Below are 12,846 nucleotides of genomic sequence, written 5' to 3'. Positions count from 1 at the left end.
GGCGGCGGCCCCACACTGTCTAGCCATGCTGTCAGACCCTCCGTTTCCACCTCCGTCGGTCTAGACAGGTCCCCCGAAGCGGGCAGTGTCTCGGAGTTACCGCTCCCCAAAGGCCGGCTCGCGTTATCAACGGCGCCTCAACTTCCTTCAGGCCATGAACTCGGCGGCGTTATACTCCGGAACTGTTAGCCGGCCGAGCGGGGACCGGCAGCGCATTTGCATGCACTTAAGTGGTGTCCAATTGAACTTGGCTAACTACATGCAAATTCGGCAAAGTTATTTTTACGGTTTGTGCGATAATGAAAATCTGCACGACCCATTGCGTGATTCTATCGCTTTCTGGGATTTTCGCTTACAATCTCTTAAAGTTCTGGCAATTTGAAAGTATGTAGTGGTATAGGTCGTATCTGGCGTTTCGTCGCAGTTCCGGCATGGCGGCCCCTTCCCAGAGTCGTGAGATGGGGGCTTCCATTCCAGGAGTTGTGATGTGGCGGCTTCCATTGCCGAACTGAATTCTGAGTTATTGGATAGCTGCTCCCATTCCAGTAGTCGTGCTGTATGACGTCTGCCTTTGCCGGAGCTGTTGCACGGTGGCCTTCGGCTTCCCTCTCCAAGCTGCATCGCTACTGTGTGCTGAAGGGCGGCTGACGGGGCAGTGGGACACCGCTACTGTGTCTGGGAGGGTGGCTAACGGGGCAGCGGGACCGCACCATGACGCCACAGCCCGTGATGGATGCGCCGTCGGCCGCGGCGAGACGACACCTCCGCGGCTGTCGGACCACCGCCACGGGGAGATGAATCTGTCCTCTCCACCACCCGTGCGCGGCTGACCGCTCGACTCCGCCGCAGGACGCTGTCCCTCTACTGCAGGACGCTGTCCCTCAGCTCAGCACCAGCCGGGTGTGTCTGAAAGTCGAGTGAGGGCGGGGGGTGAGAGTCGTGTGAGCGTCGGATGGGAGGGGGTGAGAGTTGATGAGGGTCAGTGGGGCTGAGAATCGGTGCGAGGGTCGTTGTGTCGTGTCATGCCAGTGTCGATGCAGTGGGATGAATGTCGAATTTGGGTCGATGAAGCGGAGTGACAGTCGGATGGGAGCTCTCCTGTCGCCACTGCCGCCCGCTGTGCCCGCCGCCCGGCTCCGGTATCTATGAATTGCTCACTGCATTGTGCATGAGGCTCCCGGCCGGCGCTGAAGGAGCGAACGAGTTGAACCGGGCCTCCCCGATCCCGCGGGGGCCGGGCAGGGCGAGAACACAATCAGACCCGGCCAAGGTCGCGGCATCATGATCGCCATCGGGCAGAGGTCGCCGGGTCACCGCGACGGGGCCGTTCGAACACTCAGAGGCGTCATCACCGAGCAGAGGAAGTCGTTTACGCAAACGGAGCCACCCAGCCGTTCAGCGGTTGAACGACTATGATGTCCATGAATTTCACAATGGTTGGATTTGCGCCGGGCGGGTCACGCCCCCGTCTGATGCAGATGCTCCTCGGGGTGCCATTCATGCCGCACAATGGGCCATTGGTCGCCGGCGGCCGGCGGCGCGCGCGACATTCTGGCCATGCGACGGTGAGATTTACGGCAGTTCGACCCGTTCGACCGTTAAAAAGGCCTCCGTCTCTGTCAAGTGTCAACTGCAAACCGGTCTCCGGGGCGGCCCGCTCACTGTGCCATCGGCACCAGGCGCCCCTCGACCCCGATAGTGGGCTGCAGACGCGGGCCCGTAAATCTGCCGCCGGCCGGCCGGCACAATCACTCAGCCCAGACCGGCCCGAATAGCCGACCCTTTTTCTGGCCATTTTTTATCCGATAAATAAATTGTTACGCTATGTGCCAGAAGCTCTGCTCCCCAATACTGTTGACAATGCAATTACAGAAATGAGAGAGTGAGTGAATGACTGTTTGCTGATTGTTGAAGGATAAATGGCGGCATTTCGAGCGCGGACAGATGGTCCGGCGCGGAGCGATCATCCGTTCCGAGTCCGATCGGTGGCGTGTGCTCTGACTCTCGCTCCATTTACAGTGCCTCACGCGACCATCACGGGGCCGGCCGACCTCTACATCCAGCTGGACAGCAACATCAACCTCAACTGCGCGCTGCACACGCCGGCCGACCCGCCCGTCAACCTCAGCTGGGTCAAGGACGGCGCTCTCCTGGAGCTGGCCGGGCCGCGCGCCGGTATCAGCCTGCAGGCGGACCGCACGTCCCGCGGCAGCACCTCTTACCTGGTGATCACGCGCGCCCGACACTCCGACTCCGGCAACTACACGTGCCGGCCCAGCGAGGGCCACCCGGCCACCGTGCGCGTCCACATCATAGACGGTACGTCCACATCATAGACGGTACGTCCACCCACATCATAGACGGTACGCCCATAACATAGACGGTACGTCGATAACATAGACGGTACGTCCACATCATAGACGGGACGTCCACATCATAAACGGTACGTCTACATCATCATAGACCTTGCGTCCACAGCGTAGACGGTACGTCCACGACATGGACGATACGTCTGCAGTGTACACGGTACGTCAACATCAGAGACGGTGACTCGACATCATATATTGTGCAGTACGTTCACCACGCATAAATTAACAGCATGCTCACTATAAGTGTCATAGACGATCGTTGATATCATGGCAAATAACAAGTTGCAAATATGTATAAGAAAAATGATAGCCGTTTTCACGACGGGCTATCCGGCGAATGCACCTGATTTGACCAAATCTGCACCTCATTTCTTTTACAGCAAATATCTTCATTTTATGAATTTATTTCAGTGTTTTTATCGATGATGCTCTCTGATAATATGACAAAGTAGGCATATAAGCAATTAGTGCAACCCTAGCTCATAGCTGTTAACCCTCGCACGACCAGGCCATTTCTCATAACACGAACGACCAGGGGGGGGGTTGTTACGACCCCCCCCCCTGGCGTTTCGAAACGGAAGGTCGTAGAGCTTAGCGGAAAAGACCAACGGATTGCTCTCAACGAGATCTCGCGATTGGTGGTATATTTTTTGGTCCTAGGTCAACATTTGACCTACTTTTGACCGGTCAAAGGTCAAATTTTCGGAAAAATAGACTTTTTTCAACTTTCGGCGGCGATTGCGGCAAAACGGTGGGAGATATCGACTTGAAACCTTCACTATCGTGTTCCTTGATCAATTCTCTATCGTTTGGTATGTATTTCGTTTCCCTAGCTCTAAAAATGGCGCGTTGGGAGCGCCGGAAGTCGGCAAGGTCACAGTCGGCGGCAGAAATTCGAAAAATCAAAATTTAAATTTTTGAAATCTGATTGTATTTTTGGATTTGGGAGGTCCATTTGCTCCCTGTAGAAGCTAATATTGCTGCATATTCCCATTGAGGTGACAAGAATTAGCAAAATAGTGGTTCGGGCGCTTTTCAAAAATAGTACCGGACGCTGTTCCTCTTGTGACGTCATAGCTCCGTGACCTGACCTGACCCGGTCAAATTTCTTATACCATATGATAGCCAATACTTGCCCCAACATGCATGGGAAGTTTCATCACGATCCATCAACCGATGTCCGTACCACCGGCAGGAAACCTCGGGCGTTGGCACTCAGTTTGTGAAAATCCGGCCGGAGGCTGTACCTCTTATGACGTCATAACTCCGTGACCTGACATGACCCGATCAATTTTTTTTCGGCAAAAGATGCGCAAAGGTTGCCCCATAAGGTACCCAAAATTTGGCGGCGCTGCGCGCCGCCGTTTTTGCACTATTTCCGAAAAACCTCAGGGGGGGGGTTGATACAACCCCCCCCCCTAGGCGTTCTAGGGTTAAGAGACACACTGAACCTGATTTGACCAAATCTGCACCTAATCTGTACCAAATCTGCACCTAATCTGTACCAGATGTGCACCAAATGTGTACCAGATGGCCGTCGTGAAAACGGCTAATAATATAGTTAGGTACTATCATAGGCAGCAACTGGCTTGTTTGATCGCAAATTAATTCCTCTAACCCGCTCAGCCGTATCCGGCGATTATGGGCTGATGGTGCCGGCGACACCGGGCAGGTCGTCTGCCCCCGGGCGGGCCGTGACGTCACACGGCGACCCATTAGCTATCGGCCGGCCGTCTGGCGAGGCCATTCATCATTGAGCTGCCGGCCACGGGGACATCTGTCGCCAGCTGCCCGCCGCCCAGAACTGAGCTCTGCAGACCGAAATGACCCGCAGTTTACCATCGTCCAGAAATTACGACGAAATCCTACACCCCGGACATTTTAGCGAACCGCCACTTGAGCGCCTAAGCCTTCCGCGCTCTAAGTTGGCATATGCTTCAAGTAACTCCGTTAATCAGTTGGAGTTTCCTCCCGCTGCACGCTGTCAGAATCCCTCTAAGAAGGGCCTTCTGCATCTAGCTGGACGCTTGTCCTCGTGGGAAAAGACTCAATTGATAGACCTGAGCAGGGGCCGCAAGAAGTAGGTATAAATGAAAATACAGGTGGGATGTATGTACGCAGCATGCCGGGGAGAAAGCCCTACGGGTCATTGAGGAGAAGCTGGGTAATTATGCTTTGTAACTGTTATTTAAGCGATTGTGAGAGCTAAAACAATAACCTTTAAAAAGGCGAAGATACCTTACCTTTCATAACTTGCGTTTCTAAAAAAAAAAACGAGAATTTCAAATTACCAATGTACATGTATTTATGCAATTCAATAAGGCAGCCGAATCAACTTACTGGGACATGTCGGGTCGCTGGGGCATTAAAAGGGAAACACTGTGGGATGATTGGCCTTTGGAGGATGGGACTGTGGTTCTGTGGGATGGTGGGACTGTGGGAGTCTGGTTTGGGACAGGGTGTCTGTGGTTCTGTGAGACGGTGTATATATGCACGTCTGAGATAGTGGGAGTTTGGGACAGTGGACGGTGGGATGGTGGGATGGTGGGACAGCACACGGTGGGACGGTGTGCATCTGAGACAGATGGGAGTTTGGGACAGTGGAGGCGGTGGGACAGCGGGATGGTGGGACGGTGGGATGGTGGGACAGCACAGTTCACGGTGGGACTGTGGTTCTGTTGGACGGTGGGACTGTGGTTTTGTGAATCTGTGGGACGGTAGAAGTGTGGGACAGTGGGAACCGGTCTGTGGAACAGTGAGCTGGTGACGTTTGGACGGATCCATTGAAGTCTGCGAGTAACGAGAAGACTCCCCTTGGCACGTGCCCAGCATCTCTCCCTCTGATGTACCGGCGCGGTGGTGTAGGTATAGCCACTGAGGCAGGTCGACGGAAATTCCCCACACAGACTGCTCACCACAGGTCTGATGAAGTCGGGACAGGGGTTAACATTAGGGTCATCACATTGGGGTCAAACTCAAGCATGAATTGTTTCAGCCAGCATGTAAGTAGGTAGTCTCCGCCTTCTGTAATATGCATGAGCGATGACATCATACTAGTGGTTAGGTAGCCCACGCACACTCTTGCCCACGTACTGCCTAGCACCGTAGACTTTAATCGTGTGATTATTTATCGGTTTCTTGGTGCCCAGCGTCAAACACGATTTCTCAACTGCAGCCTGACGAGTTATACGCTCAGGCTGTTTATACTTCGTGGTGGATAGCAAACACCGGCCCGGTCTTTGCTAAAGGCATTCAAGCTACCTGCATGTGCTCTAGCTTTATGAATTATGATTACATTTGGCTTGCATTAACCCTTGCCGGACCTATTGGTTTTCTACATACGCGCCGGCCGAGGGGGGGGGGGCGGGTACGACCCCCCCCTCGCCGTTTCGCCCCTGGTGGAGCTAGCGCGTCGCGGAAAAAAACGAGCGTGTGCGCCGTTACGAGACGCAGAGATTGGTACCCGATTTTAAGGTACTAGGTCAACCGGTGACCTCTGAGGTCAGGTCAAGTGCCCCAAGGTACGGTTCAGTTTTTGGTGAATAACTTCGCAAAAAACGGCCGCAGAGCGCCGATTTTGGCAGCATCGTGTTCACCTCGCTCAGGCGCGTCGAATGATATACTTTTTGTCCGGGTCAGGTCAACTTAGGGTGTTGACCTCAGGTCAAGGTCAGGTCAGCACCCCCAGGTCACGAAGTTGGTCGAAAGAGGTCATGTCGCATATCATTCGATTCGGCAGGTCTTCCTGAGTCCATTGGTGCCTTCCCCGACTCGCTAGCTCAATTTGATCAAGAGTTATTGACGAAAAACTAATTTGACCTTGATGACGTCATAAATGACGTCACGCAAGGTCAACATTGCAAAAGTGACGCATCTAACCTTGCAAGGAGTGCATCAAATCACGATTCTGTGTGCTTGAGATAGTTGGAGATCGTTCCCGGCGCCAGAATAGCAGTTTGAATTTTTCCCCATTGACTTATAATGGTGAGGTCACGAAAATGACCTGACCTCATATGACCTTTAGGAAAAATCCGAGATATACAAGTTGTGGGACTCATAATGGATACTAGATCCTGCAAGTTTCATTTCCCTGTGACATCTCCTCTGGCAGTGAGGGCGTTGCGAAGTTGCGACATCTGAAGACCGTGCAGAGGTTCACTTATGACGTCATAGGTCAGTGACCTGACCTGACCCAAAAATGCGGTTGGTGTCAAAAGATGCGGCTTGGATCAAAGGTCAGGTATGCCAAGTTTCAGCTCTCTATCGCCAGCGTGTTCGGAGCTATCGCGAAAAAACCCTATGGGGGGGGCGGCACCCGCCCCCCCCCCCCCCTCGGCCGGCGAGGGTTAACCCTCGCACGACCAGGCCATTTCTCATAACACGAACGACCAGGGGGGGGGTTGTTACGACCCCCCCCCTGGCGTTTCGAAACGGAAGGTCGTAGAGCTTAGCGGAAAAAACCAACGGATTGCTCTCGCCGAGATCTCGCGATTGGTGGTATATTTTTTGGTCCTAGGTCAACATTTGACCTACTTTTGACCGGTCAAAGGTCAAATTTTCGGAAAAATAGACTTTTCCAAATTTTTCGCGGCGATTGCGGCAAAACGGTGGGAGATATCGACTTGAAACCTTCACTATCGTGTTCCTTGATCAATTCTCTATCGTTTGGTATGTATTTCGTTTCCCTAGCTCTAAAAATGGCGCGTTGGGAGCGCCGGAAGTCGGCAAGGTCACAGTCGGCGGCAGAAATTCGAAAAATCAAAATTTAAATTTTTGAAATCTGATTGTATTTTTGGATTTGGGATGTCCATTTGCTCCCTATAGGAGCTAATATTGCTGCATATTCCCATTGAGGTGACAAGAATTAGCAAAATAGTGGTTCGGGCGCTTTTCAAAAATAGTACCGGACGCTGTTCCTCTTGTGACGTCATAGCTCCGTGACCTGACCTGACCCGGTCAAGTTTCTTATACCATATGATAGCCAATACTTGCCCCAATATGCATGGGAAGTTTCATCACGATCCATCAACCGATGTCCGTACCACCGGCAGGAAACCTCGGGCGTTGGCACTCAGTTTGTGAAAATCCGGCCGGAGGCTGTTCCCTTTGTGACGTCATAACTCCGTGACCTGACATGACCCGGTCAAATTTTTTTGATCAAAAGATGCGCAAGGTTTGCCCCATAAGGTACCCAAAATTTGGCGGCGCTGCGCGCCGCCGTTTTTCCACTATTTCCGAAAAACCTCAGGGGGGGGTTGATACAACCCCCCCCCTAGGCGTTCTAGGGTTAATCCTGTATATTCCATCTTAATTTCCATTTTCTTTTATTATCGTTCATGAACTACCAGTCCTCCTTACCTATCCCAATGAAACGTTTCTCTGGATCGAACGCAAATATTACCCAGTTTCCAGTATGCACTGAGAATAACCGTGCAATTCCATCGCCGTCCAATTTCCTGGCTCCAAGTCTAGTGCAGCTCGTTGCAGCGCCGTTAGCATTCATGAGGTGCAGTCGAAACGAGCTGGTGACATTGTTAAGCACCATATATGGTCGCACACTGTCTGAAGACATGAACAGGGCAAGTTTTCGGAGCCACATTTGGCCTGTATATACTTGATAAATATTAGCATGCACTTGCCTTGTAAAAAAGGAAAAGGAACAACATAAAATCTGCGTCAAAGCACTTTGCGTATGACATTTTTTTTTAACACTGCCTGAGTGTATGCATCAGTGACCTGTGACATGTATTCCAGTGACTTGTACCAATCCCACGGTGACCTCTGACCCGTGCCCACTCTCCGTGACCTGTGCCTCATACCAATCCCATGGTGACCTCTGACCCGTGTCATCCACAGACGACGCGCCGGCGGCGATGCAGACGGCCTCCAGTCCGCCGCGGCTGCTCGGCGGCAGTCTGCTCTCAGCTCTGCTAGTCACCGTGTTCTGCCGGGTCACCCGGTGACCTGACCTCTGAGCGGTCACCCGGTGACCCGACCTGTGAGCGAGCTCTCCGGTCCAGCCGACACGGACAGCGGCGGCTGGCCCAGCTCCGCGCCCGTGCCGCTGACGGCTGATGGACGCTGACGTGCCGCTGACGTGCCGCTGACGGGGTCTGCTCTGGACGCCGGCTGGCTGACCGACGTCAGTGAGAGGGGGAGAGGAGCGGAGAGAGAAGGGAGACGGGTGGTGTTCTGGTGTCCCTGGCCCGCGCCGAGTGCGCCGGCGGCCGGCGCGGGATGGACCCGGCCGCCGGGAGTGATGGGGTGCAGTGGTGCGTGCCCGCCGGTGATACGCCGCCGTCGGACCGGCGCGGCACTCGGCGAATCACGCGCCCGCGATGACGGCTGTGATGACTCGCGGCGGCGGTCAGGACGAGTGCTCCCACGCCGAGACTCGCCAGGGCCGGGCGACACAGGACGCGGGACCGCGCCGGGCTGCTCCGACTCCGACATCACAGAGCCGACAGGACCGGTCGAGGTCGGTCTCCCCGAATCTGACCGGCTGGGTCGTGTCAGAAGCGAGCCGCGGGATGTCGGCAGCGCCGGGCGGCCCGTCATGCGAGCCGTCACTCCACTCACTAGCTAACCGCGCCACCACTCACCAGTGAAGCGCGCTCGGCAGCACCCTCGGGAACAAATGGCGAACGGACAGACTCAACCCCAGTGCTGTGGGAGCGCGGCCGACGGCTGCCACCGGAGATAGCGGTACTCGGGAGTCTGTCTGGTGAGAGACGCCGCTCACATGTCGCCCAGATGACCCGTCAGCGGTCAGGGTGGAAAGGATTGCGTTCTCTGGACGGCCGATCTCGCAGTGAACTATGGCAGAAGTGCTGGATTATGGGCTGGAATGAATCGGTTGCGGCCGCACGCATTATGTATGCGGTGACGTTAAACGACGTTGTGTGTGTAAACGATGTGTGTGGTTCGGCTTGCGCGGTCTTGATTTCATGGATGAATGCATATTTAGTGCGTTATAAGGGTTATTTCATACTGATATCTCTATTTTTTGTTCATGCTAACATTTTGGGAAAAAATTATCCATATTTATTAACGTGTTACTTAACGTGTTTGCGATAGCACGGCAATATCTCATTTGTGTTATATAGCTTCCCTAATCACTCGATTCATCTAAAGCATTGTTATGACCTGTACGATCGCCTATCCCGTCGCCGTCAGCCCCCCCCCCCCCTTCCCGCCCGGTCACGTGCCGCGCAGTGTCATGTTGCCGTCGGAGCCGTGTGGCCTCCCGGGGCCGTCGACTGTGTGTATGTGTGTTGGCCCGGTGCACCGGTCGTCCCCATTAGTGAGAGGACACGGTCCGACCGTCACGTCGAGCGCGAGCCGTCGCCGTCGACGACTCGCGTCGACGCGCTGTGTTTGGATATTGTGTGCCGTTTTCGGATGTGAGTGTCGGTAGCCGGTTGTTCGGACGCTGCCGAAAGCGAGCGGCGAGTGGGGGCTTCGCTTCGCTCGAACCATTCCCAGTGTTGGTTGTGCGTGTTGTGTAAGAGATGGTTGTGTGGTGTTGAATGAAGATATGTCTGATGTTTGTACCTGATCAGTGGAAACAAAATCAACTCTAGTCGTTCAAATAGCTACAATGCCTGGTTAATAGATGTATTAAATCACAGCTAATTGTTTTCAGTTTCATCGTATTGTTTTAGAATGAATGGGAGATAAGATTCATGTTGAATTGTCAAGATCATGAAAACCCTGGTAAATTTACTGAGTCGTATCAATGTGTGTTTTTTTATTAACCCGCGCCCTGATGGGGGCCATTTTGCCCCCCCTGTGGTTTTTCTTAAATAGCGAAAAAACGGCGATGCGCAGCGCCGCCAAATTTTGGGTACTGTAACAGCTGAATGCTGTGACATTTTTTTTTTCATCAAAATCTCACCTTTTTCATACATATAAACTGCCTCACATAGTACCCTGTCTGCCGGGACGCCGGAGCCAAGGAGGAGACCGGGTCACACGCCCGAGCAGCTGCTGCCATTAAGGCGGCTGACGCCCCGAGATCAAACGTTCGCCGACGGGTGGAGTACACACAAACCATCCGGCGCCGAGCCAGTCCGAGACACTCCGGCGCCATGACATCCGTTCGCAGCAGCTGTATGGGCCAGCCGCCCCCACCATCGCTAGAGCCAGGGCAGGAAGGGCATCCGGGGCAGGCTGGTGTAAAGGAAACGTCGCATCCGGCGCAGCCCAGAACCGACACCCGGCGGAAATCGAGTGAGAAAACGTCACATCCGACACCGGCAACGGGGGCCGACTCCAGCGGAAACAGCGGAGGAGGGGAGAAATCCGAAGCTTCGGCCACGCCGGACACGCTTCCTCTCGAAGCCCCGGTCAGGGCTTCCGCCGGAGGTCATGCCAGGAAAGGACCGATTGACTGTCCCGGTCACAGAAATCGACCCCCGCCGGAACCGGATAACGAAAGGAATAAAATCGGACCGCAGAAGAGGAGAGAGACAGAACACCCGGGGAGTCTCTGCCAGCTGGACCAGTGCTCTCTTCCTCTGACTCTCTGGTGCAACACTCATCAAGAACAAGACCAATCTTCGACGCCGCCCAAATCAAGTGAGTCATCAGCAGAAGGCTGCCTGCCACTCCCAGCCCTCCAGCCATGCCCACCACACACGCATTCTCTCCCCCTTCCCCCATATCTACCGGGCGTCTACCCCAGTCTAGACCTACCGTCCCGTAGGGGTCAGGCCCTGCCACCATTAGCAGATAGGGACAGCTGTGGGATAGAGTGATGGGGATCGTTCGACAGCGCCGCACTGCCGGGTGCGGCAATGGTCCATTTACATTTCGTGTCGGAGCCGGGACCATTTGCCGACCATTTACGCTCCTTTGTACGCGACCGACAGGGCCGGGGGTAGGTGTGAGGACGGGATAGGAGGGGTGAAAGTTCGGACATCATTAAGTGACGTCATGCGGCACCGGTCCCCGTCCGTCGGGCCAGCGCGCCGCCAATGGTCAAAACCATTTGGTAACGTGTCACTTGATGCACCGCGATGCTGTCACTAATTAAGTCTAGAATTAAGCATTAAGGTAGGCCGCGCCTGTTAGGGTTAGGTTTATAAACAACGGGATTGACAAGTTGACAATCACGAGTACGATTTACCAATAGCACATTGGTTAGTTTGTCATTAATTGTCCGTGTAGTGTAAAATAAAGCGTGAAAAATTAAACAACCTGTCTGGGAAAGGGAAATGGGTAGCTATTTTGCGTTGCGAGACGAGTATCAAGGAGGTCACTGACGCCAGAAACAACCACTTACGATTAGTGGTCAGGTGGTCAAAATATGACGCCGCGCACCACGCACAGAGCGACCAGGGTTGAACACTACACGCAGCGGAGCGGTCGGTCGGGCCAGGGGGTCAACTGTCACCACGACGGAGCTATGAGCGCCTGGCTTGGCTTATAATCCAGATTTGAGTCAGCAACACTTCATTGTGCGGTCCATTGGGTATACCGAAAGCAGATAAGATTAATGTCGTCCAGATTTTTCACGAAATGAACTGTCATTTGGTGCTAATTCCAGTCACCTGCACGCAATGTTATATGTTTATGCGGAATTTCTAAGTGTTCTCCCCTTTTTTTTTCTCTCAACTCTGTAAGTGAACATCCGCCTCACCAACCGTCAGCCTACAATCATGCCTTGCTTCGCCTAATTACCATCAGCGTTCATAAAGATGTAACGAACCCACGCACCCCAGAGTTGAATTGAAATTTAACGTAAGATCGCCGCCAGTATTAACTTGAGCGCCTAATACAATGCCGTCTATTAATGAAATGTCTCAAGGAGTCAATAAAACCAACCTTTAAAATAAGGTGAAACAAGAGGCGCAGCTCATTGCATATCATCATGTAAATTCCTGTAAAACCAGCGCTTGGCCCCTGGGCAAGGATATCTTCAGCGATCGGTTACATTTATCCTTGCATTGAGAACCCAAACCAGTCATCGCTTACTGTTACGCATTTTGGTCATACCCATGATAGACGCCTTACGTAACTTCGAGGAACGCAAAGTGGTCATATTTACTTCGTATGCCAGTGGTTCATTGATGGCGTGCCTAGACTTGATGTAGAAAGACTTCAGAAGCCCAAAATCCGAGTAAGATTTTTTTTTGTATCTTGAATCGTCCCAATCCAACCGTTCAATACGTGTTAATGCAGGATTTCTCAAACAAGAATAGGTTACAGGACAAGTGATAGGGAGGTTTCCCACTCCGTAGTAATCAGCATTCTAAATCATGTTTGTCTTATCAAGTTAAGTATCGTCTTCCCAGACCCCTGAACGCGCGGCACGACCCTAAAATTATTCAACAACGACAAAGGGGTTCGTGCAACGAACTCAGTAACGTTCATAATTAGACCTCAGTTCGATGCGGTTAGCTCGGTTTTCGTTAATCTTTCACGGTTCCGCGCGCAGCCGTTCATTCCTGGCTTACTGCAAAACCCATCCCAC

The 12,846-nt window shown here is 53.2% G+C and overlaps 1 protein-coding gene across 1 annotated transcript in view; it reads left to right on the top strand.

The window, feature by feature from the left end:
* LOC122378726 (limbic system-associated membrane protein-like) overlaps nt 1-9,999 on the top strand; it is an 88,479-nt gene extending 78,480 nt beyond the window's left edge. Inside the window, exons 5-6 of the mRNA XM_043360167.1 lie at nt 2,020-2,319; nt 8,226-9,999. Coding sequence (XP_043216102.1) covers nt 2,020-2,319; nt 8,226-8,332 — 407 coding nt within the window. The 3' untranslated portion in view covers nt 8,333-9,999. The remainder of the gene's footprint in view (nt 1-2,019; nt 2,320-8,225) is intronic.
* The last annotated feature ends 2,847 nt before the right edge of the window (nt 10,000-12,846 follow it).

The sequence above is a fragment of the Amphibalanus amphitrite genome, unplaced genomic scaffold (assembly GCF_019059575.1).
Source record: "Amphibalanus amphitrite isolate SeventyFive unplaced genomic scaffold, NRLGWU_Aamphi_draft 000064F_arrow, whole genome shotgun sequence".
Taxonomy (NCBI): domain Eukaryota; kingdom Metazoa; phylum Arthropoda; class Thecostraca; order Balanomorpha; family Balanidae; genus Amphibalanus; species Amphibalanus amphitrite.
This window is presented reverse-complemented; position numbering and strand designations above follow the sequence as displayed.